The 27,064-nt window shown below is 36.8% G+C and overlaps 2 protein-coding genes across 46 annotated transcripts in view; both read left to right on the top strand.

The window, feature by feature from the left end:
• The window catches only part of DST (dystonin), a 505,428-nt gene that overhangs the window by 146,071 nt on the left and 332,293 nt on the right, over nucleotides 1–27,064 (top strand). The gene's annotated exons all lie outside the window — the stretch shown is intronic.
• Nucleotides 16,661–17,160, top strand: LOC108591209 (large ribosomal subunit protein eL37-like). Its single transcript, XM_035295988.3, has one exon. It carries the CDS (start codon nucleotides 16,689–16,691, stop codon nucleotides 16,980–16,982), a length of 294 nt encoding a protein of 97 aa, XP_035151879.1. The 5' UTR covers nucleotides 16,661–16,688; the 3' UTR covers nucleotides 16,983–17,160.

Here is a 27,064-nt window from a genome sequence, read left to right as displayed (position 1 = left end):
ATGGCTCAAAACTGTGATTTCATAAATTTGTGGTAGAGAATAAATGTCAATATGATGCCCAGAGGTAGATTGTCGTCCTTTTCTCTTTAAATGAGACTCATAACGTACATAAAATTCCCCCTCAGTTTTCTTTAGAATTAGATAGGCTATAGAAATGTTGTGGACTTACAATCTGCAAAGGCTTTAATATACTCTCTATCCACATCTCTCTTAACAAACATGTGGATAAAGTGTATATTAAAGACTTTGATGAAAATCTTTGATGGAAGACTTTGATGGAAGTTCTGAACTGAGCTTGATGATGGTATAGCAGGGAATAAAGTGTGGTCTGAGTTCATGTATTTGCCTTTGTTTTAGGCTAACCCTAAAATATTAAAGTTGGTGTGTAGCTGGAGAATTAAGTCATGATAGGTCAGATTTCTATATTTTCTTACTAATGTGAATGTTTCTATTTATGTGATATTTAAATTTGGGCAGTTTAGTAACATTGTTATCATAGGACAGTTGGAGGAAAGATTCTTTTTGTAGTAAAAGTACATTTATTCTGAATAATAATAGGGCAGAATCATAATGCCAAGATTGTATAATTTAGCTCCTGCATTTTATTTCTGAGAAGAATTAGGCTAAGAGAGATTCAGCTCATAGAACTAGTTAGTACCAGAGTTGGAGCTGGAGCCCAGGTAGTCTCATTTCTGGTTTAACGCTTTTTCCACTTAATCATGTTGCCAGAGAAAGTCCTTGTACTCTTTAAGCCCCCATACATATGCACTATACTTCTACCTCTTGGTACTGAACATGCAGGGTGAGTCTTGAGGCCCAGCCAGCTTGCTTCTTTTCAAGCTTCATTCTGTGCTGTGTAAACATTGCCACACGTTTGATATGAATCAAAGTATTTAGCTGATCCCTCTGAACACATTATTTATGCCATATATTGTCCTAGATGCCAACAGAAGACATGCAATGAGCAATCGGAGTACTTGACCATTATTCTGAAAGTTAATATTTGTGTTTCAGCTAGAGGGATTGTGGGCCTGTTTGATATTGACTTGAGTTGTTAAGTAAAGTCAGAAGGTCAAAACAATTTTAAAAGATGTGTGGACTGTATCTGATGACAGTTTGGCACTTAGCTTTTGTCTTCTTAAGGTAGCCTCCATATTGAACCATGGCAGATTCGCCTTGTTATTTAAAAAGAATACTGAATCTGTTGGGCCTTGAAAGTTGGGAAAAGGCAAGGCCACTGTGTGGTGTAATTATAGACAAAGGTATATGGTTCTATAGGGACACATTTTGAAAGGGAATCTCAGTTTGGCAGTCCATATATAGTTTCCATATAGGAAGAAGAAGTAAAGATAACTGAAATTTAGATTTGAAACCTGTCCCCACCTTTTTTTTTTTTTTAACTGTGTAAAAGAAACTAAAAGTAAAACAAATTACAGATAATTTGTTGTAATAACCACTATAATAATAGGCAATAATGTACTGGTAAGTATTTGGCAACTAGCTATCCAGGAAAAAAAGTCTTGATTTATATTACTTGTTCATTTCCTGGTGTGAATAATTTATGGCTGATTTCAAATAACCAAGTTGATGTCACTGATTGCAGAGTTGGGAAGATATCTGCAATAGCATATCTATATCATATAGTATTTCCACTGTATGGATGGACTAGATGTAAATAAACTCAAGCAAAGATAATCATAAATGTAATAAAGAAATTAGTAAGTGATGAGTTTGAATATTTATTATCTTTGTTGTTGGTGTAATTTATTTAATTGAAGGCTTATGTAATTTAATTTTTTTTTTTTTTTTTTTTTGAGACGGAGTTTTGCTCTTGTTACCCAGGCTGGAGTGCAATGGCGCAATCTCGGCTCACTGCAACCTCCGCCCCCTGGGTTCAGGCAATTCTCCTGCCTCAACCTCCTGAGTAGCTGGGATTACAGGCACACGCCACTGTGCCCAGCTAATTTTTTGTAATTTTAAGTAGAGACGGGGTTTCACCATGTTGACCAGGTTGGTCTCGATCTGCCGACCTCGTGATCCACCTGCCTCGGCCTCCCAAAGTGCTGGGATTACAGGCTTGAGCCACCGCGCCCGGCCTGTAATTTAATTTTTAATGATGGCTTTGTTTAACAATTGGCTAACACAATTCTAAAAAGTCAACAATCCACTCTCCAGTTGTTCTGAGTTTGCTCTGGCATACTACTGAAAACAGGTAACACTTAACAGAGCATGTATGGTGCCGGCCAAGCATAGTGTAAGTGTTTTCTGTGAATTATGTCATCCTCAAAGTAATGACTTGGAGTAGGTACCTAAGTATCCTTATTTTGCAGTTGCTAAAATTGAATCACATAGTAGTTAAATAACTTGTCCGAGGTTACAGTTTGAAAGTGGCAGAGTTGGGATTCTAAACCAAGCCATCTGTTTCTAGAGCCTGTGGTCTTAACCACCTTGCCATTCTGCCTGTTGAGGTTACAGATATTCTTGAATGTGAGGCAGTAGCAGCTATGATACATTTTAAGTAAATTACTCATGCTTCAGAATTATTTTATGACTTGCTTCAATAATTGTTTGCATTTTATTTGAATTTTATTTATGACAAAATGTTACTATCCTTAATATATGAATGCTTATATAAATCAACAAGAAAAGCTATTGTCTCTTCAGTAGAAGAACAGAGCAGAGACTTCAATAGGCAGTTCATAAGAGAAGAACTAACAATGGCCAGTAAACATTGAAGGCAAGGACAGTGTCCATTTTGTTCATTGCAATATTAACCCAACCCTTGCAGAGTGCCTGACACATAGCAGGGCTCTATAAGTGACGTTTAGTACCTGTTAATTTTTTATACATTTTAGTAAAGCATTTATAAAGTTTTTTTGTCCTTTTGCTTATACTAAGCTATTTTCTAATGTTGCTTTTAAATAATTGAATTTTTAAAGAAAGTGTTTCTGATTATATGGTTAGAGACATTTTGTTATTAAAACCCCCAAGTTCAAACAAGGATGAAGAGGCCTACTAAATTATTTTTTTCTTAATTAAGAATGAGTGTATGCCATTTAGTATAATTTCACTAAGTAAAATGGATATTCTTAAACTTAAGAGAGCTCCTGAAATTATGAAAAATTTTTGTGTCATTTCTAGAACCTTTAAATTCCAAATAGTGATGTTTTAATGCATTGAGCTGTTTTATCTACAAACCTTGTTGAAGAAGTGTACCCTGTACCCAGAATTTAGAGACTAATGTTTTTCGTTTGTGGCTTTTCCCAGTTTGCCATCTCTTTCTCCTCTCTGGTAGAGATGTTTTAGCCATGTGAGAGCTCAAATATATTTCTTTCTTTCTTTCTTTTTTTTTTTTAAAGTGGGGTTTCACCATTATGGCCAGGCTGGTCTTGAACTCCTGACCTCAGGTGATCCACCCACCTCGGCCTCCCAAAGTGCTAGGATTACAGGTGTGAGCCACTGCACCTGGCCGCTCAAATATACTTCTGATGGATGTTGTGAATTATTTTGAGACATAATAAAATATATTAAAAACAGTATTTTTGTTGGAGATTAGGAATTAGAAATTTCTGAATTGGTTGGAAAGATGTGTTTTAGTTGCATTACTAGACTTGTCTTCCTTGGTATAGATAAGCAGGATCTTGCTGTAGTACTTTTTTTCTGAAGATGGAAAAGTCAATAAGGATAAAGGTGGGAAAAATGGACAAACATTAATGGAATGATGACCCAGGGTCAGACCCAGTGCTAAATGTATACATGTATTATTCATCAAAGTAAAAGCTTTCTTATTCAGCAGTTTGGAAAGAGCACTTGATGGGTGTGATAGGGAACGAGTTCCTATGGAAAATATGCAGTCCACTAAAAGGAATCATATTGCTTGAAGACATTGGTTACATATCAGAGTACTTTGAAACCTTTGGGGTCAGAACCCTTTTCTGTATTTTGGAAACATCTCAAATAAAGTTGGCCAGAAATATAAGTTCTGTTTTTGTCTGAAGTTATATTAACTTACTCTGAGTTTTATGTTGATCAGCATATATCTGACAATGCAGTATGTCTTGTACTAATTAAAAAGGAAAATCAATTATTATATATTATGTTTAGTCCATTTGGGAGATGACACACTCTTCAAATCATTGGAGCTATGAAGGATGGAGCATGAGATAGAGTAAAAGGGGTGTTTTCTATTGTAATGGTTGATGATTGTTGCCCCATTTGGTCTGTCTTATGACTTCTCATGCCATCACAGATCAATCTGTTATAAAAGATACAAGCGCTGTGCTTTACCCATGTTATAAATACTCCTGTTTCCTTTGCTGAGCCTCCAGGAGGCAGAAACCTTTCCTTCCGAACCTCAGTTTCCTCCTGCTTTCCCTCCTTCCCTTCATGATAGCAGTGGCCCTTGTTTTTAAAAAAAACTGGCATTTTTCCCCAGAAGGAAATTATATTAGTTTCCTTTGTTGGTATAACAAATAATCACAAACTTAGTAGCTGAAAAAACACATGTATTATCTTACAGTTTTGGAGGTCATTAGTTCAAAATGGACCTTACAGTTATCAGCAAAATTGTGTTCTTTCTGGAAGTTGTACGGGGATATTCATTTCCTTGCCTTTTCAGACGGGCTTCATTCCTTGGCTCATGGCCATGTCACTTCCACCACTGCTTCATTGTGCCATCTTCTGTCACTCTGATTCCCCAGTTCCCTCTGTTGGTAACCCTTGTGATTACATTGAGTCCACTTGGATAATCCAGGATAGTGCCCCCATCTCAAGATCCTTAGCTTAATTGTATTTGCAGGGTCCCATTTGCCACGTAGGGGAGTGTATTCAAAGGTTCTAAGATTAGGATATGAACATCTTTGGGGAACTGTTACGCCACTTGCCACAGAAAATTTTAGAACTTTAAGGTAAAATACCAGGTAGCACAACTTTTCCTGTATTAGTTTATCATAATGCAGACCAGAGATGGTGTCTGCAACCTTTATAAAAATCATCATGGTTTCCTTTAACACATAAAAGTATTATTTCATCAAAAATGAAGAATGACAAGTTTGGCTAATTATACTGTTTTGAATAAAAAGGGAGGGAATACTCAAAGGAAATATGACTTGACATTTTGCCATAGAGTTTTGTAATAAAATGCTAAGGCTATTGAAGCAAAACAAAACATTTTTTTCCCTTCAGAAGTATCCCATCAGAAGTCTTATTTTCATAAATTGCTTTCCCAACATCCAACCTGCATATATAAAGAACATCTTTTGTCTTCTTCATCTGAAAAGTAAGATAAAGTCATATGGCCCTTAGATTCTTTTAGAAAGGCTATATTATTTTCTTAGTTGATTTAAGTCATGAAGTTGCTTTTATTAATTGAACTTTCTATTCTTACTCATTTAAGAAAATTATAATATTAGATCAATAAGGTTATCTGAAGAAAGGCTATCATTAGAAAGGGGCATGCCAGAATGAAAAGTAATGGTCCTTGTTAATTTATTTTATAACTATTTTTAGTTCTCTCTTCCCCACATTAAAAAAAATTTGTGTGTGTGTGTGTGTGAGCACACACATGCGTGCATGTGTTTAAATGGCTTCAAACTACACCTGTTTATTATCTCACTACTTCCATGGTTCAAGAGTCTGGGCATTCCTCTGGGTGAGTTCTCTGACCAGGGTCTCACAAAGGCTGCATTTGTACTTGGTTTTTAGAACATTGTGAAATTATAATCTAGCAGGGACTACAAAGATCCTTAGTAGCAGAGAATTTTAAAATTAAATATGAACATTATTGCTACCAAGCTGTACTTGTATATGGTAGGAAGATTCTGAAGAGCGTAGAAGAAGCAAAAAAAAAAAAAAAAATTCAGCCTATTTAAAATAGCTGTCTCCTTGTACTTAGAATATATTTGTGAACATAGGAAATTTAAAATTAAAGGAAACATAGACTAACCAGAGTGCAAACTCTGAGGCTTGTTGAGTATCTCCTGCTAACTACCATCACCTCAGTCCTGCACATGATAGGGGATTCCTTTGGTGCTGTTTATTTAATAGATAAGGCTTCTTAATAAACTGCCAGGATGCTTATAATGAGCAACCAGAGCAATTACAGAAGAGTGTTGTTGCTATGCAATTGAACCATAGGCCTATAATAATACACTAGGGACAAAGATAAGTGTGCTTACACATGACAGCTTTGGGTGCTCTGCTAAATCTCTTTATTGGCTGAATCTGCATGAAGTGGATGAAGCCTATTCTTTGTGCAAAACAGGATATATTAAAGGGGCTATAAACAGATCTCACTATTCTCCTCAAAGAGTATTGAACTTCTTTTTGCATTAGTTTGGCTTTACAGGAAGCTAAAAATAAAAATACCAGGTAAGCAGCTTGCCAAGGTTCTTAAATTTTCGTCAGCTTATTAAGCCCTGTGACTTTAGATTTACCTCCTGTTACTGAACTGACTTCATTAAAGGGGGATATAAAATTGGAATTAAGTCAGCAGGCAGTTTTAGGGGAGAGATTGTGATATTAATGAGTTGAGGGAGTACCCCCTTCAGGGTATTTATTTTTCTACCCTCGAGTTAGTTGCCCCTTTGAGCAAATCTCAGAGATGAGGCATTTATTGCTAGAACAGACATTTATTGCTAGAACCCTAAAATCTCATGGAGAATGGAGGAAGAAAGAAAAGCAGAATAAATTACTCAATCTTAATTTTTTTCAGAGTCAGGGCATGAGACCGTGATCTTTCATCATTTTGTTATCAAATACCCAAATTGTATGAAGTCATCTTTGTGTTCTGAATGCCTAATGTCTATTTAGATGCTAGCAAATATTTAATAGCATCTAATGTCTATTTAGATGCTAGCAAATATTTAATAGCATCTAATGTCTATTTAGATGCTAGCAAATATTTAATAGCATCTAATGTCTATTTAGATGCTAGCAAATATTTAATAGTTGCTAATAGTAGAAACACATTTTATTTAATAGTGTTGCAGTGTTTTTCATTTAGTATAGTTGCTATTGATTGGGTCATTATTGGCTAAAATATTTCAATTAGAGTGGGAAACCAGATATTTACAATATTTTATAATCTTACAGGGTCAGCTCTTCTAGTTTAACCTTAGTTGCTACACTCCTGGTGTCCTCTGAAATGGCTCAAGCTCTGAACTTAGGGGAGGCAGAGGTGCTGGGACTTGGGCTTCAGAGGTATCTCATTATTGGGATCATCTTTAAAGGGCATGTGCACAGACCTTTCACCCAGTTCTAAAAGCGGAGTCCTTCTGTGATTTAAAAATTGCTTGAATTGGTCATAGTCCTTTTTGGAAAAAGGTGACAAACTCAAGCCAGATAAAGAAGGTGCCTAATTAATTTGCTCAGTGTGGTCATGATAGACTAAAGCTGTCCTGGCCTAGAAAAATGGAGTGGTTATAAATGCCTCAAATTTAAAATTTGTGTTTGTATACCTTTGTGTGACAGGCAACTATGAAAAGAAAAGTCTTTTGTATATACTGCACATTATAGGAGGCTGTGTGCATTGACCTTATTTATAGCTCGATTTTCTTTTATACCCTATTCTCCTCTATACTTTTCTCTTTCAGGCTTTCTGCTTGCCAGATACTCTTCTAAATGCTTTACATATGTTAAATTAATCTGCATAGTAACTCCATGAAGTAAGCATTATAGTTTTTATTCTATGGATGAGGAAATGGATGCACAGAGAGGCTGAGTGACTTGCCCAGGACCACACCAGGGGATTATAGTGAGTGGCAGAACCGTGATTCTAACCTCGGCTGTGTGGCTCTGCAGTCTTTGCCCCCTCAGGGCTTAACTACACTGTGCTGTCTCTGCCACCGTCCTGCCTCTAATTTATCTTGCTGTAATTTTGTGAGTGACTTCAAATCATTTTTCAAACATGGTGGGAGTACCACTGAATAAACGGATAAAAGCTTTCAGTGTATATTTTGCCTCTAACTCTTTTAGTTCAATAACATTTTGATTCAGCAATTAAACTTTAAAGATATCGTTAGTTATTTTGGACCAAATACACCTCTAGAGTTACCTTTGGAGTCTTCTGCCAAACATCTTAAGAGTAGGGAGTTCATTTTCATTTTTCAGGGTTCGCTTTTAATAGTTCCGTTGTGTGGTGCAATTAAGCTTTTCTTTGCTGAAGGCACAGCTGTAACTTGCTGTGACAAATGCTGTTGAAGGAAACTGCCACATTGTGAACAGGGTGAAAAAAAAGAGATGCTTCAAATTAACTGTTTTCTCTGGTCTGCCATAGACTTATTAGGAGGTTAAATCCTCCTCTGCAGGACTGTTTGTGGCAGGTGCTATTTCTGTCACCAGGACAGTCTCTGCTAATTTTTAAGGCAGCGACATCCCCAAATAGAAGCATTCTGTCATTCTCTCAGTCCTTCCATTTGTGGAAGGATTTTGATCAAAGAGTGCTTTTGCTTTTTATTTATTTAGTGAGCAGTAGCATCATATGTCATACAAAAATACCTTGTGTAATAGTAAAGTAAAATTTAATGAAGTGAAATAGTTTGTTTTCTTTGCTCATTTTCCATATACATACATTTTTTATTTTAAAAATGAAATAATATAGAAATATGTCTTCATCATGTGAACCTATATTGGTTTGTATAATAAATGTAACAGAAATAATGTATAATTCTGTTTGAATGTTGAGAACATCACAATTGCTGCATTCTTGTTTTTATTTTCTCTTTAAGAATCAGTGTATTTTTAAGTTACTGATAACAAAAAGCATGTGTAGACTTAGGAATCTCTTTACATGAGTAATGAAAGTTGCAAATTTTTATTTTATTTGACTACCTGGTAACTTTTTTTTTTTGTCATGCTTAAAATAAGATAGGTCTGTTTTAAACCTACAAGGTTCTTAATGATTGAAGTTTTAATCTCTTGGGGCATATAATCTTGGATCCCAAAGAACAGCATCATAATGAAACTCTAGTATAATAGATTAGAAAAATTTCCACAGAAAAAATAGACCTGTAAAAGCAAACAGTAAAATATTACCAACCACAAAAACTTCATTTGATTTTTGAATTTTCATTTCCCCTGCCTTTCTTATAGCATTAAGAACTGTTTTTCTGAAAGTGGGCTGGCTTAAAAGAATGTTTTTCTGAAAAGTGCATCTCAAATTTGTATTTTAATTATTTTTCGAGTAGTAGGAAACTAGTTTTTTTATTTATACTTGTTTTATTTGTATTGAAAAAGAGTAACTGTTGGTAGATAAAAGAACTCAAATATTTTTATATTTCTTTATAGTTTCTTTAGGCAAATTTGTATTTCTTAAATAACATGAGAATTGAATATGTTAAAATAGAATTTTAAAAAATATTTGCTTTGTAAGTGAACATTTTAAATTAAATGAGAATATTTACATCTAGGGTTTGTAATATGTAATATGTAAAAACATATTCTGAGGTTTGATACTCAAGACTATTTCATTTCAGTGTTTTATGGCAGAATTTGAGATTTTTAATAATGTCCCACATTTAAAACATTTGTCTGCTTCATTTAGCACAAATCTTTCAGAATATTAAAAGCTGATTTATAGTAGTTTTGATCTCTCATTCGAAATATTTTACCCCATATAAGATTTACCTTGGGTGGTTTTTTCTTCCTGTAGAATACAGTTTATGTTTCAGGGTTACTATTTTTAGATGTTTTTTTCTGAAAATTTTTATTTTAAATTTATTAGTAAATTTTCATCTTTATTAGAATTAGTTATGACCTGATTAAGACATTTCTTTAGCTACTGTCTTTTTAAGCAGCTAGAAAATCATTTGAGTTTATTTTTAAGGGAGTAATTTCAGTTTCAAACAAACAACAAGAAAAGCCTAATATAAAACTAAGTAAGCTGTTTAAAAGACATGATACCCACATTATAGAACTGTGAAGAATTTTCGTTAGATTTATATCAGTTACCATAGAATATTTGCTTCTTTTTTTTCCTTTCTTTCTTTTTGAGATAGAGTCTCTTTCTGTCACCCAGGCTGGAGTGCAGTGGTGCCATCTGGGCTCACTGCAACTTTCCCCGTCTGGGTTCAAGCAATTCTTGTTCCTCAGCCTCCTGAGTAGCTGGGACTATAGGTATTACAGGTATGCCCCACCATGCCTGGCATTTATTTATTTATTTATTGTAGAGATGAGGTTTCACCACATTGGCCAGGCTGGTCTCAAACACCTGACCTCAAGTGATCCACCCGCCTCGGTCTCCCAAAGTGCTGGGATTACAGGTGTGAGCCACTGTGCCTGGCCTGCTTTTGTCTTATCAAGGAACTTATATTTCTAATCACATTATCTTTTAGTAAAAAAAAAATGAGTGCTTTCTCTTGTTTTCAATGTGACCTTGACATTGATATATCAGATTGTGGCTGGTGAAAATGAGAAAGACCTTTGGCAGGACACCATGTGCTTACAAGGCAAGTGGGAAAATAAGGCTGACACAGTTGCATCATCAGCTGGTAGTTAACTTTAAGATTTGGCTTTTTCTTCTCCATTTTAAATGAAAGACAGTATCCAATTTACAAAAATGGATTTGCTTCAGAGTTTCTTTTTAAATGGACTTAAATAGACTTCATGTTAGCATATTTCCTTAACATGTTCTGTTAGGAAACCAAGGCATAATATTGATGACAATTTAGCATCCCGTGGTTTTACTTCATTCCATTCAGAAAGTCCAGAGCTGGATCCATGGCACACTTCCTTCTGGTAGCATGGGGAGAGGACCTGGCTTTTCTCTGGATCCCTCCCTGGTGTCAGCCAAGAGACTTTCCTGGCTTATTCTTTTCTCCACTGTCAGGGGCCTAGTACCTCCTGCTTCATCCCTCAGTTTGGGGCTGGGAACATGCTCCCCATCCTACCTTTTGTTGTTGTTGTTTTTGAGACAAGTCTCACTCTGTCACCCAGGCTGGAGTGCAGTGGTATGATCTCAGCTCACTGCAACTTCTGCCTCCTGGGTTCAAGCAGTTCTTCTACCTCAGCCTCCCAAGTAGCTGGCTAATTTTGTAGTTTTTGTAGAAATGGGGATCTGGGGTTTCAACATGTTGGCCAGCCTGGTCTTGAACTCCTGAACTTAGGTAATCCACCCGCCTCGGCCTCCCAAAGTGTGAGGATTACAGATGTGAGCCACCACACCTGGTCTTTTAATTAATTTATTTATTTTTGAGACAGGGTCTCGCTCTGTTGCCCAGGCTGGAGTGCAGTGGCACAGTCACAGGTCACTGCAGCCTTGACCTCCCAGGCTCAAATGATCCTCACACCTCAGCCTCCCAAGTAGCTGGGACTATGGGCGCATGCCACCATACCTGGCTAATTTTTGTAGTTTTTGTAGAAATGAGGATCTCACTATGTTGCCCAGGCTGGTTTTAAACTCCTGGACTTAAGTGATCCTCCTGCCTCTGCCTCCCAGAGTGCTGGTATAATAGGTAAGAGTCACCATACCCAGCTTCCTGTTCTTTTTTTCTCTCAGGCTTTTTGCTGGTCAGAACTCCTTGGAAACCTTAGGTGTTCCAGCCTGAAAGGAGGCTGTATCTTGGTTATTTATTTTTTTTTTTTTTAAATGAAGACAACATGATGTAGCAGGAGGAATAAAGCACACTTGGAGTCAGGATACCTAGAGTTATCCTGATGCTGCTTTTTTTTTTTTTTTTTTTTGCTATGAGACCTTGAGCAAATCACTTGCCTTTTAATTTTGGTAGGAATGGTGGGAATTTAGTGTATCTGATGTGTAGTTTGCATTGTTACATCTGATGTCCCTTACTGCTTTAACATTATATGAATGATCACATATTTCAGAAGGGGATTTGCAAATTATTAGGTTCTTAAAAGGTAAGAACATGTATTTTTTACATAGAATATGCAAATTTTTACACATGGTTGAACAAGAAACTCCTTAGAATTAACATGTTTATAGTTGGGTGTGTTATGAATAGCTGACGTAGCCTCAGTGTATTGCTATAAAATGCCACCATTTCTGGAAGGGTGGTAGCATGTTGTATATTAATATAATACATACATATTTTTTTGAGACGGAGTCTTGCTCTGTTGCCCAGGCTGGAGTGCTGTGGTCCGATCTCAGCTCATTGCAACCTCTGCTTCCTGGGTTCAAGTGATTCCTGCCTCAGCCTTCTGAGTACTGGGATAACAGGCACACGCCACCACACCCGGCTAATTTTTGTATTTTTAATGGAGTCCCGGTTTCATCTGTGTTGATCAGGCTGGTCTCGAACTCCTGACCTCGTGATCTGCATGCCTTGGCCTCCCAAAGTGCTGGGATTACAGGCTTGATACATATATTTTTTAAGAGATTGGTGTCATGCTCTGTCACCCAAACTGGATTGCAGTGGCACAGTCATAGCTCACTGCAGCCTTAAACTCCTGGACTCAAGCGATCTCTCCATCTCAGCCTCCCAAGAAGCTGCAACTTGCCACCATGCCTGGCTAATTTTTAAAATTTTTGTAGAGATTGAGTCTTGCTGTTTTGTCCAGGCTGATCTCAAACTTCTGGCTTGAAGCATTCTTCTACCTTGGGCTCCCAAAGTGCTGGGATTACAGGTGTGAGCCACTGCAGCTGGCCCATAAATATATTAACATTATAACTAAAATGTACTCTTTATCTGTTTACTGAAAGTACAGGTTGTCATCCTTTTATTTTTTTATAGGCTAAAACATTTAGTGCTACTAGAAGACAAAAATAACAAAGTAAAGTAATACTGATAAGTAAAAATGCTATATTTAAAATTCCTAAACATTTGCATATCAAAATTTAAATTGTTCGTATCATTTCTTAGGAGAAAATGAAGCAGAAAGATTATTTAAAAGTTATGCTCTTGTGATTGAAAATCTGTCTGAAATATATCAGTTTCTTTTCTTGTCCTAGTTCAAGGTGATAAGCATAATTAAGCTTTATTGAGTATCTTGCCACAGAGTGAATCATGAATAGTTATGTTTACTACGATTTTATCAGTGATCTGTGTGGAAGGTGGGAGATTAAATTAAATGTGTGCAAGCGCCAGTCAATGATTTATTAAATATTTTAATGCTTTGCATGTTTTCTTTCAAGTAGAATTATGAGGGATAGTATATTGCAGGCTCTAATTTCTTTTTCTTTTTTTTCCTGAGACAGAGTCTCACTCTGTCACCAGGCGCCAGGCTAGAGTGCAGTGACATGACCTCGGCTCACTGCAGCCTCTGCCTCCGGGGTTCAAGCAGTTCTCCTGGCAGGCTCTAGTTTCTTTGGTTTCTAATGTTTGACTATATAAAAATATAATCATTGTAAGATGGCAGTATTCATTATGAAATTTAATTTATGCTACCACTCAAATGGTTAGATTGTGAAATAAGGTTGCTGATGGTGTTCGAAAGTTTTGTATACCCCTTGAGACTCTAGATAGCACCCTGACTGATGCCCTAACAGAAAAAGATGCTTGGAGCATTCAGAAGTTATGCCTCAGGGAGGGGCAGCTGAGAATTGTTCCCTGATACCAGGCCCATTCCTTGAATACTTGTGACTGAGGGGATTGACTTTAGAGTGGGAGAGAGAGAAGGAATTTGGGGTGTGGTAGTATCTTGGAAGCTTAAGGAGAGTACCAGGAAGCAAATTGTAGGGCAGAAGAGGGATGAGTGCCTTTCAAGAGAGGGTGGGGAGGTTTGGGAGAAGTGAGCCGGTAGTGTAGAGAGTCCTCACACTATCCTGCCTCCCAGCTGTTCCCTTTGCCATCAGATGCTGAGTGATTTGACATTGCAGCCGACCATGGAGGGCAGCATGGGTGATTAGGGAGTCTGCACAGCCCTATGGGATTCACATTAGGCAGTCCAGTATAAGCCAGACTTAAACCAGGCCCACGCGACAAATTTGCCCACTAGCCATTATTCACAATTTACTGGTTATCACTGACTGATAAATACAGAATACCAGCAGGTGGGAGGAAATGTTGTCTAATTTCTATTATTAGCTTGTGCTCCATCTGCTGATTATAAAAGTATCACTGGTTCATGTATTTTAACCTCTCAGTTGAAGCTTACTATAGGAAAACAAATTGTAGAATACATCTTACTAGTCGTGGGAAATCAAATTTAATTTGAATAGCAATTAGTAAATAGAATGATACTTTATGCTGAACCTAAGTAGCTATGTCTATAGTTTATTAAAGAAATGTTGGTTTAACTCAATTGTGGATAATTTTATTATTTTCATTTAGGAAATAATCACAATATGTTAAGTAAATGGTAGATCATTTTTTGCCCTTTCTTCTCCATGACTTTAAAAATGAGAATAGAAAACATGAATTTTACATTTTTTCCCCACTGTATTAGGTTTTTTTAATGAATTACTGTGGTACATTTTTATTTCAAACCATTCATGTCTCTGAACCCTTTTTGTTCTCAGACTTTTTGCTGGAGTGTTTAATAACAAATATTAACTATTCCTATAGACTTTTGTATTTTTGAGAAAAAAGTAGCAGCATGGACAATTTCAGTCAATTTTTTTTTTAACAAAATACTGTTTTTCACAAGAAACCATAACAAACAGTTGCCGGACTTCATTAGGGCCTGGGTATGTGGCCCAGAAGTCATTGAGGTGTAACTTGGATGAAGTCATCATACCTCAGGGTCTGGTTCTTAGCCCAGGGAGACTCGCCCTTTCTAGGTAAACAAACAGCGAGTTACCTGATGTGTAAACCGGAACTTCAGTTTATTAACATATAATGAAAAGAATACAACAGCCAGGTAGTTTGGACATTCATGTTGGATAGAAGACTAGTGCATTTTTTTTCTATTAGAAAAGCTGTATGAGAAGCCATAGTGTGCATGGAAATGGGAGCATAGGGATTGTATTTTGACCAGCAAAAAGTTTTGTTTGGATGAAGTCCAGCTTACCAGTTTTTTTCTTTTGTGGTTCATACTTTTGACGTCATCTCTAAGAAGTTGTTGCCTAACCCAAGATTATAAAGATATGCACCTACATTTTTTTCTAGAAGTTTTGTGGTTTTATCCCTTACATTTAGGATTATCCTCTGTTTTGAATTAACTTTTGTATGTGACGCTAGGTACATATGTTAGTTATGTATGAATGTCTACTTGTTCCAGCACTATTTGTTGAAAAGACTGTCCTTTCTTCCACTGATTTACCTTGGCACCTCTGTTAAGAATCTGTTGACCTTATATTGCTGGGTCTGTCTGGACCCTATTCAGTTCCATTGATTCATGTGTTTAATTTTATGCTATTACCACACCATCTTGATGATGGTAGCTTTAAATGTTGCAATCAGATAATGTGAGTCCCGTTTTGTCCTTTTACATAATTGTTTTGGCCAGTCTATTCCTTTATATTTCCATGTAAATTTTAAAATCAGTTTTTTTTTTATCAGTTTCTATAAAAATATTTGCCATGATTTTGACTATATTTGTGTCGAGTCTAAAGATCAGTTGGGAGGCTGGACGCAGTGGCTTACACCTGTAATCCCAACACTTTGGGATGCCAACGTGAGTGGATCGCTTGAGCCCAGTAGTTCAAGACTAATCTGGACAACATGGCAAAACCCTGTCTCTACAAAAAACACTCATCTGTAGTCCCGGCTATTTGGGAGGCTGAGGTGATGGGGAACTGCTTGAGCCTGGGAAGTGGAGGTTGCAGTGAGCTGAGATTCTGCCACTTGCACTCCAGCCTGGGGGACAGAGCAAGGGAAGACCCTATCTCAAAAAAAAAAAAAAAAAAAGAAAGAAAAATCATTTGGGGAGAAATTCACAAGTAATAATATTGAGTCATTTAATCTGTGAACAAAGTATATATTTAGGTTTCCTTTAAATTTCTCTCAGCCATCTCTACAGGTATATTATATACAGTTATAGGTATATTATATAGACTCATCTCTGGGTTCAAATCATGGTTCTGCCACTTATGAAGTGACCTTGGGCAAGTTTCTTAGCTTCTCTGAGCCTCTTCTTCCTTGTCTATAAAATAGGGGTAATATCTCATTGATTTTGTCTAAGGGTTAAGTGAATTGATGTATGTTAAAGGCCTAATGTTACGCCTGGCAAAAAGTTTACTGCGCAATCCAAGTTAGTAGTTGTTATGATTATCATCATTGTCATCTTTACCATCAAGTAATGATGGCCTGTTGCACCCACGTCTGCCAAATAGTTATTCTTACCCACAATCAGATGGTTAGTAGCAGCTGCTCAGGGCTCCCTTTATGGTCAGCATCGCTGATGAACACTGCCAAACGCTTGCTCCTAGGGGCTGTCTTTTCTCTATGCCACACGGCCAGTCTCCAGCTGTAGCTGTTTACACATTATTCCTTTGGATTATGTTAATACCATTGATTAGGCCACAGCTTTCCTTTGCATTTAGTTCAGTCTTCCTTTGATTTTTCCAATATTGCTTGGAAAAGTTTGCTCTAACTTTTTGTCTGTCACTGTCTGAATCTCTCCTACTATGTGTTTATGAGTTTAATTTTCAGAGTTTTGGGCTAGCTCATAATCACCCCATTTTCCACTTGAGTATTTTGTAGATTGGGCATAACTTAAGTTTATTAAAATAACTTAAAGTGCTACACAGAATATGTATTTTAAATTTTTTCCTCATTTATGGGAAAGTGGGGGAGAAAACAGGATTTCTATTTAAAACTTTTTAGCTTTCTGGTCCCTGTCGCAGAAGCAGGATGACGAAGGGAACGTCATTGTTTGGGAAGCGTCGTAATAAGATGCACATGTTGTGCCGCCGCTGCGGCTCTAAGGCCTACCACCTTCAGAAGTCGACTTGCGGCAAATGTGGCTACCCCGCCAAGCGCAAGAGAAAGAATAACTGGAGTGCCAAGGCTAAAAGACGAAATACTACCGGGACTGGTCGAATGAGGCATCTAAAAATTGTATACCGCAGATTCGGGCATGGATTCCGTGAAGGAACAACACCTAAACCCAAGAGGGCAGCTGTTGCAGCATCCAGTTCATCTTAAGAATTTCACCGATTTAGTCATGCAATAAATATTCTGGTTTTAAAAATTAAAAAAAAAAAAAAAATTTTTTAGAAGATGAGATTTGAAAATAATTTGCTATTGACTAAATCAGATTGTTGTTACACTGTTAGTCTTAGATGGATTCAGAAAGTCCATTGTTTTGAAATCAGAACTTTGTCACTATCCCCGTCCTGATGAGGTTTTCGAGTCAGCACTCTCAGGGTCCTTCAGGGAAATCAAAGCGATTTCTCATGGAGGGATTTGGGACATCTGTGTCTATGTGGTGTCTGCATTTTTGTACAGTCATGATTTAACTTCAGAAAGAGTCTGTATTTGGGACTAAATATTCTACTCTTTTCTGAATCATCAAATTATCATTACATTATATTCGATATTGGTTTTAGAACAAAATATGCCACTTCCCAACTGTTTAAATCTGGGCAAAGCATGTATCTCATCTGTCCATCAATTTCCATATCTCCGAAATGGGAATATTTATCTGTTTTGAGGATTAATTTGAGTTATGCTCTTAGAATTGTGCCTGTAGGCACGTGGTAGATAATACATGTTAGCAGCTTATTCTAGTTCTTTGAAGAGTGACATCTCATGCTTGCTTTATTCAATAAAAGTAATTTAGCCAAATTGATGGTTTAACCAGTTGTTTTGTTATTTAATCATTCTGCTTAACTAGGAAATACTGAAGGGTTCCGCCCCCCGCCCCAAAATGTGAATCTGCTTGTTTTTACTTAAGAGCTGGTATAACTACTGTAGTAGTTCTGGGATAGTATTTTTGACTCCATGGTGATATTAATTTAAAATTTGGGGTAATAGTAAGTTCTGTTTTATTTTTTAAGATAACATGGAAATTTTGTCTTCCAATAGTGAATGTGATTTTCTAAAGACCTTGTATTTTACCTTGTTTCTACATAAACTAACTCAATCATAAGGAAGGTATTTGTTTTGCTGACAGCCACATAGGAAATCAAAACTCTTGGCTGCATCATTTGTTTCCCCAGTCCCAGATGATTCAGTTTTCTTAGAAACTGCATCATGTTCATGATTTATGAATTACGTATCAAGTTAGCTTAAGAACTCTGTCAGTTGTTTAGACCTTGTTTTAAAAGACAGAAATAATCTGAGTAATATTAATGAATAAATGATGATTTGTAGAATAAGTATATATTTAAATGTTTAAAAATAAATATGAAATTTAAAATATGGAAATGGTCTTTATATAATCAAAACAGTCATAATTTTGTGCCCTAAAGGAAATTTAACAAAGAATTCAGAATTAAAAGGCATATAACTTTTACTTCTTGTAAAGTGAATTCAAAATCACTTAAGCAGCCTCAGCTTGAAATGACACTACAGTAGCAAAACTCGCTGATTCTACTTTTTATGAATCAGTCATGAGTGAGAAGTGTTCTTGTTTGTAAGGGATTACTGATAATTATTATCAACAGAATAAAGGCTTACCCTAACAAGATCTGGGGAGGATTACAGTTTGGTTTAATACAGTTATGTACATTTCCTCTGTGGAAATGTATTTAATGGAACTGCTTTAATATGGTCGTTACAGCATTGTCTCTTCTAAGATGTGGTCTTAAAAAAATGTACTATTGCGGTGGAATTTTAGGTAACTCTGTATTGAGCTTCAGCAGATTTGAATTGTCAAAAAAAGACTAAGATATATTAAGATTTCCTTGGAGCAAGCAATATAATATTTCATGTTATTTCTTTCTCTTTAAATCAGTATATAGTATCAATAATAAATTTAAATAATATCAAAACAGTTATCTCTGTGAAACTAGGGTCATAATTATCTTAAAATTTTTTAGCATTTATTTTTAGTCTTATTTAATGACATATTTTCCTAGAACTGTATTTCAAAGTCATTGCAATAACCTGGTTTTCAGATTTGGAAATTGTCTAAATCCTTCTGATTGTGGAGTCACAGATGATCTGTCTGATTACCACGCATTCAATCCTTACGGGAAAAATCTAATTGTAGTTGGAGCCATTGGGGTGTTTTACTAATTATGTAATATACACACCTTAGTGTATCCTGCATCTTGGTAGTTTGATTTTGTAAATGAAATCTATGATTTAAACAGTATATTCAGATTTACACAGTAAAGATACCCAGCTAAATTGTCAACAGTTTGGAAGACTGAATTTGGTCACATGTTTGGTATTGAGGACTTTAGATTCAGTGAAATGATGTCATGACCCTTGACCTTTGTTCTTTGCTTTCATTTATCTGATGGGAAAGCTGCCTTCATTTCTAGCACTGTAATTCCCATTTTTGGAGATTTGGTTACAAAGAAATTGTTATCTGTGCTTTTCAGATTTTTCCATGAACTGTAGAAATTCCTGTGGCACTGGCTCTTCGGGAATTGTTTAAGCTTTAATGTAAGGCATCTTAGAATAATGTAAAAGGTCAGGGTCACCACAGTATTGAAGTATTTGAGCTCTTGGTCTGTCAGGATGGGAGTTGACTTTGTTAACCAGCTTGGTGCCTGTAAGATTCATATTCGGGGTTGTGGGAGTTGGAAAAGTGTCTCCTCATATCTTTCTTACTGAAATGGAGCTCTGCCTCTGACTGTGCAGAAAATGATTGCATGAAAAGTTTGATAATTATATCAAAAGAAAATGGTGGTGGTTAGGTTAAATGGAAGATGCTTGTACTCACCTTGTTCTGTTAAAGGTTATCCTATTTTTCTTTTTCATATTTTCAGTCTTCTTAACACTTAAGAATCTGAGGGTGTATTTAATCAATAGTGTCACTACTATAGATATTAAGAAAGAAAAAACCACTACCTATAGAAAACTAAGCAAAGTATCAAGTAAGATTGCAGCATAAATTTAAAAAGTGATTTCCCAAGGAGTAGGCTATATCCAAACACTTGGCTAATATGGTTGCCCTTGTTCTAGAGTTAATGGTAGGTATGCTATAGTGTTTTAGGAGCCCAAGGGTTTTACAATCTTGGTTCTGCCAGTTAACCTCTCTAAGATTGACTTTCCTCACCTGCAAAATATGGATAATGTCCATTTACCTGATTTTTGCGAGAATCAAATTGGATGATTTATGTAAAGCGTTTAGCTCAATGCTTAACACATTAAAAACAGCCCCCAAATGGCAGCTGTTATTGTGTAGATTTTTATCTCAGCTACGTATTTTGGATTATTTGTCAGTACTGTACTGTCTTTTAATGTATGCTATGTTCTGGGCCTTCTTAAAGTATAATGATTTCCCATTTCTCAAATTGAATTTGACCTTTTCAAAAGACTGGAATTTACTGAAGACAAGGAATTATCCAGTGCTTTATGAATGGGGATGTTTATATTGGATTGGCTGGCTGCCAGGTGGCAAACAACATTCAAAAGCAGACATAAATTTTTCCCTTCCAAGAGGCCACATGGTGCTTCTTTCCTGCGTCAGGCTCCCATGATTATCAATGGGTGTAATGTGTATAGAGCAAGGGAAAGGTCTTGCTACTAAGAAGTAGGGCACTGTGCTATATCAGATAAATTAGTACGTTCCCATGAGCTCATGCTTTGTCCTAAAAGATGTCTTTGTCTTGAGGTCCTGTTAGAATCTAGCTGGTAGTTAAGAGTCAGTATTTAATATAATTCTCAGTGGTTGAATCCTACTAGGATGTTTGTAAAAAAAAAAAAACAAAAAAAAACCAAACAAACCTAGTAGCATTAAAGCCCAAACAAAAATATTTATTAAAATCTTACATACTACACTTTGTTAAAGTGTTACTGGCTGAGTTTCCTGTTACCAAATTTAAAAGGTTGGCTTATAATTTTTCACTAAGTTTTAAGAAAAGTGGTGCTTAAATTTATAGCTAAGAAAATTTTTGCTCATTGTCCATGGATATCAGAGAATGTAATTTTTATTGTTTATAGAATTATATTATAAAAGTTATTTATTTTTCTTTTTTCTTTTTCTTTTATTTTTTTGGTCTTTTTTCTTTATATATATTATAAAATTTAAATGGGATGCTCATGTTGTTAATTCCATGTTATCGTTCATTCTCTTTATAATGCTCAGTTTTCAAGCCTGTTTTCAGATTATTTCTAAAATGTAAAAATTAAATAGATGAACGAAAAAACAAATAAGAAGTAGAAATGGTAGTAGATATTAAGGAATTAGAAATTGGCTTAAATTTCTCCCTTATTAACTGTTACATGGACAGCTGAGCGTGGTGGCTCGTGCCTGTAATCCCAGCACTTTGGGAGGCCAAGGTGGGCAGATCACCTGAGATCAGGCATTCAAGACCAGCCTGGCCAACATGGCGAAACCCCTCCTATACCAAAAATACAAAAATTACCTTTGTGTGGTGGCACGTGCCTGTAATCCCAGCTACTCAGGAGGCTGAGTCAAGAGAATTGCTTGAACCTGGGAGGTGGAGGTTGCAATAAGCTGAGATCATGCCCTTGCACTCCAGCTTAGGTGACAGAGCAAGACTCTGTCTCAAAAAAAAAGAATTATATGACTTTTATTAATAAGATTAGAACATTAAATAAATTTTATATTATCATTTCTTTAGTCTTACATTATGATTTTTTCCTTAGAGCTTCTCAAGCATCTTACTATATGTAAGTCCTTTATGAACATGTCAAGAGTCTTTGGGTTCTCCATGTAAATATAAAGATGAAGTTGTATATTTGGTGGGGTGTGGGGATGGGGAAGATAATTTTAATTCTCTCTGGACATTTTATAAGAGAAGACATTTCTGATCCTTGACTAGCTTGCGAATAATACACATTAAGCAAATATATACTCCCAGTATGAAAATAGTTTATAAGACCCTTTCATATTGTTATCTTATTAGATATTCTCAGATAGTGGTATTTCCTCATTCTATAGCAAACAGACCTGAGGATCAGAGAAGTTAAAGTTTTTGCTTAAGTTTATACAAATGACAGTCCTTAAACAAGTATCTCCTGAGTGTAAGTGAAAAACAGCCTTTGAGACTGGGGAGATAAGACAACTAAATGCATTGTAACAAAAAGAGGGTATTAATGAAAAATGGGTGAAATCCATATAAAGTCTTGAATTTTTGTTTTAAAAACATGGAAAATATTAATAATTCTTTGGGGGAACATAAAAAGTTTGAAGACAACCAAACAGATTAAAATTTTGCACGTGTGTGAGTAGATAGGAGGATTTTTTTTTTCCCTGAGACAATGTGGAGTGCATTAGTGTGATCATGGCTTATTACAGCTTTGACTTCCTGGGATCAGGTGATCCTCCTACCTCAGCCTCCTGAGTTTCTGGGGCTAAAAGATATGAGCCATCATGCATGGCTAATTTTTTGTATTTTTTTGTAGAGGTGGGGTTTCACCATGTTGCCCAGGCTGCTCTCGAACTTTTGGGCTCAACCAATCCTCCCTCCTCAGCCTCCTAAAGTGCTGGGATTATAGGCGTGAGCCACCATGCCCAGCCTTAGATAGAGTTTTATTTGTTTTTTGTTTTTTTTATCAAGTTGTTGCTATATCCATGGCATTGTAACTGTTACACTTTTGAAAACGCTTCTCTACAACTTTTTGAAACTTGCTGAGTTCCTTGAATCTTCTACAAGACAAAACTTAATTTTATATTCTAGAGAAAGGTAGCTTCTTTTTGCTGGGGATATTCTCATCCTGAGATATCAGAGGTGCCATGGAGATTGGAGATAGGAGTTTTTCATTGTACTATTGCTTTTAGTAGAGAAACTTCAAAAATAACCTGAATGTTTATCAATATTATAATAGATAAGTTTTTTTGTTTTTTTTTTTGAGATGGAGTTTTGCTCTTGTTGCCCAGGCTGGAGTGCAATGGCATGATCTCAGCTCACTGCAACCTCTGCCTCTTGGGTTCAAGCGATTTTCCTGCCACAGCCTCCTGAGTAGCTGAGATTACAGGCATGTGCCACCATGCCTGGCTAATTTTTTATATTTTTAGTAGAGATGTGGTTTCTCCATGTTGATCAGGCTGGTCTCAAACTCCTGACCTCATGATCCACCCACCTTGGCCTTCCAAAGTGCTGGGATTACAGGTGTGAGCCACCACACCTGGCCTGTAATATATAAGTTAATGATTGTATAGTTGGGCAGTTATTACTATGTACAGTTAAGAAAATGAACTAGAATTATATCAACAGCGTTAATGCAAAAAAAAAAAAATTGTAAGTAAAGTAGGTTGCCAGTTAAAAACAAACCTTTGAATACTTTTCTAAAAACGTTAACATTATACTATATGTACATGATTACAAAATCAAACAGAACAGAAGGATTTATAATGAAAATGAAGTGTTTCAATTCCTCTTCTTCCCTTTCTCTACTTAGTTCCTATGATCTATTGAAATCATGTTTAAGTGTGTCTGGTGGTTACAGGCATACCTTGGAGATACTGTGAGTTCAGTTCCAGACCTCCACAATAAAGCAGGTATTGCAATAAGTCAAGTCAGAAATTTTTTTGATTCTTCATACATATAAAATTATGTTTGTACTATACTGTAGTCTATTACATGTGCAACAGCATTATATCTAAAAGAACAATATATACACCTTAATTAAAAAGACCTTATTGTCTGGGCACGGTGGCTCATGCCAATCCCAGCATTTTGGGAGGTGGAGGCAGGCAGATTACTTGAGGTCAGGAGTTCGAGACCAGCCTGGCCAACATGGTGAAACCCTGTCTCTACTAAGAAAGTACAAAAATTAGCTGGGCATGGTGGCATATGCCTGTAATCCCAGCTACTTGGGAGGCCAAGGCAGGAGAATTGCTTGAACCCAAGAGGCAGAGGTTGCAGTGAGCAGGGATTGTGCCACTGCACTCCAGCGTAGGTGACAGAGCAAGACTCTGTCTCAAAAACAAGAAATAAATTTTAAAAACACAGAAAAGGCCTTATTTCTAAAAAAAAAAAAAAAAAAAAAAAAAAAAAAAAAGCACTAAACTTATCTGAGCCTTCATCGAGCCGTAATCTTTCATACTGGTAGAGGGTCTTGCCGCGATGTTGATGGCTGCTGACTGATCAGGGTGGTGGTTGCTGAAGATTTAGGTAGCTGTGGCAATTTCTTAAAATAAGACAACTATAAAGTTTACCATTTTAATTGACTTCTTTTTTCAAAAGTGCAGTAGCACAATCATAGCTCACTACTGCTCAGAACTCCTGGACTCAAGCAGTCCTTCTGCCTCAGCTTCTGGAGTAGCTACGATTATAGGTGCAAGCCACTGGAGCCAACCTGAGATGCTGTTTGATAGCATTTTATCCACAGTAGAACTTCTTTCAAAATTGGTGTTAATCGTCTCAAACTCTTGTGCTGCTTTATCAACTAAGTCTATATAATATTCTGAATCTTTGTTGGCATTTCAATAGTGTTTACAATGTCTTCACCAGCAGTAGATTCTGTCTCAAGAAACCACTTGCTTTGCTGATCCATAAGAAGCAGCTCCATGCTCTCCCCCTCCCTTCCCCCTCCTTTATTAAAAAAAAAAAAAAAAAAAAGAAGCAGCTCCTCATTCATTCAAATTTGCTCAGGAGATTGCAGCAATTCAGTCACATCTTCATGCTTTGCTTAGAATTCTAATTCTCTTGCTGTTACTACCACATCCGCAGATACTTCCTGAACTGAAGTCCTGAACCCTTCAAAGTCATCCATTGGGGTTTGGAGTCAGCTTCTTCCAAACTCCTGTTAAGGTTGATATTTTGACTTTCTTCCATAAATCATGAATGTTCTTAATGGTATCTAGAATGATGAATCCTTTCCAAAATATTTTCAATTGGCTTACCCAGATCCATCAGAGGAATCACTGTTGATGGCAGCTGCAGCCTTACAGATCTATTTTTTCTTTCCTTCTTGCTTGCCTGCCTGCCTTCCCTCCTTCCTTCCTTCCCTCCCTCCCTCCCTTCTTCCTTTCCTCCCCTTCCCCTTCCCCTTCCCCTTCCCCTTTCCCTTCCCCTTCCCTTTCCTTTTTTTTGATGGAGTCTCACTCTGTCACCCAGGCTGGAGTGCAATGGCGTGATCTTGGCTCACTGCAACCTCCGCCTCCCAGATTCAAGTGATTCTCCTGCCTCAGCCTCCTGAGTAGCTGCATGCCACCACGCCTAGCTAATTTTTGTATTTTTAGTAGAGACGGGGTTTCAACATCTTGGCCAGGCTCGTCTCGAATTCCTTACCTTGTGATCCACCCGCCTCGGCCTCCCAAAGTGCTGGGATTACAGGCATGAGCCACTGTGCCCGGCCCAGAATATACTTCTTAAATAATAAGACTTGAAAGTTGAAATTACTCCTTGTTCCATGGGCTACAGAATGGATGTTATGCTATTAGGAATGAAAACAACATTAATTTTCTTGTATCTGTCCATCAGAGCTCTTGGGTGACTAGGTGCATTGTCAATTGTAATATTTTTGAAAGAAATCTTTTATTCTGAGCAATCTCAATAGTGGGCTTAAAATAGTCAATAAATTATTCTGTAAACAGATAAACTGTCATCCAGGCATTGTTGTTCTATTTATAGTGCCTGGGAAGAGTAGTTTAGCCTAATTTTTTTTTTTTTTTTTTTTAGACAGAGTCTAGCTCAGTTGTCAGGCTGGAGTGCAGTGGTGCGATCTCAGCTCACTGCAACCTCCACTTCCTGGGTTCAGGCCATTCTCCTGCCTCAGCCTCTTGAGTAGCTTAGACAACAGGGGTACATCACCACACCCAGCTAATTTCTTGTATTTTTGGTAGAGATGGGGTTTACCATGTTGACTAGGATAATCTCGATCTCTTGACCTTGTGATCTGCCCACCTTGGCCTCCCAAATTTCTATTTTCAGAATGGCAAATGAGCATCAACTTCAACTTCAGCTGTATTAGCCCCTAATAAGAGGGTCATCCAGTTTTTTGAAGCTTTATAGCCAGGCTTTGCCTTCTATCCAACTATGAAAGTCCTATGTGGCATCTCCAATAAAGAGGCTTATGTTGTATAGTCTTCTGTTAGAAGACTTTGTCCACATTGATAATCTGTTGCTTAGATTTACCTTCCTCAGTGGTTTTAGACAGATTTTCTGAATAACTTGCTGCAACTTCTCTATCAGCAATTGTTGCTTCACCTGGAATCACGTTATGAGATGTCTTCTTTTCTTGAATCTTATGGACCTACCTCTGCTAGCTTCAAACATTTCTCCTTAGCTTTGTCACCTCTAGCCTCCATAGAATTAAAGAGAGTTAGGACCCTGCTCTGGGTTAGGCTTTGATTAAGGGAATATTGTGGCTGGTTTGGTCTGTCTAGACCACTGAAACTTTATCCATGTCAACAGTAAGGCTGTTTCTTATCATTTATGTATTCACTGGATTTGAATTTTTTTTTTTTTTTTTTTTTTTTGAGACGAAGTTTCGCTCTTGTTGCCCAGGCTGGAGTGTAATGGCACAATCTTGGCTCACCGAACTCCTGCCTCTGGGTTCAAGCGATTTTTCTGCCTCACTGGGATTACAGACACCTGCCACCACTTGATAAAGCCAAGTACAGTAAAATGAGATATGCCTTTACTTCTGTGTCTCTAAATGAAATGCTTATACTGTGATTTTTTAGAAAATATGTGAACTGCAGACATTTGCTGTTAATTCCTATTAAAATAGATGAGGATTTACTCTGCTGATAGTCCCCTCCCTCCCTTTCTCTCTCCTTCCTTGTTGTATTACTATAAGATATAAGAGTATTTAATTTTTTAAAATTTAAACCAGGTTGCTTATGAACATAGTGTAAAAGTGAAATAATTCTACAAAGTTTATTATGAAAATCTGCAGTTGGTTCTGTAGCCGTTCACCCCCACCACTCCCAACCATTGCTTGCATCCTAGAGACAAGCATTTCACACTGTTGGCTGTTTCTTTTGATATTTAAATCATATCACTAGATAACATATTTTTGGATCTACTTCTTGATTTTCTGTTTTATGTCCTCCCTATTAGATTTCCTCTCTGGAAGGAGAGCATTTAGCTCACTCTCACCCCTTCTACCACTAGACAGGTCATACTCTGCATTTTCTGCCTCCCAATGTAGTTACCACATTAATTTCTCTAGATCACTATTCTCTGTCACGT

Source organism: Callithrix jacchus, chromosome 4 (assembly GCF_049354715.1).
Source record: "Callithrix jacchus isolate 240 chromosome 4, calJac240_pri, whole genome shotgun sequence".
Classification (NCBI taxonomy): Eukaryota; Metazoa; Chordata; class Mammalia; order Primates; family Cebidae; genus Callithrix; species Callithrix jacchus.
This window is presented reverse-complemented; position numbering and strand designations above follow the sequence as displayed.

What these genes read in the sequence shown, in the direction of transcription:
- LOC108591209 (XM_035295988.3), top strand. Translation starts at nt 16,689, where the DNA reads ATGACGAAGGGAACGTCATTGTTTGGGAAGCGTCGTAATAAGATGCAC.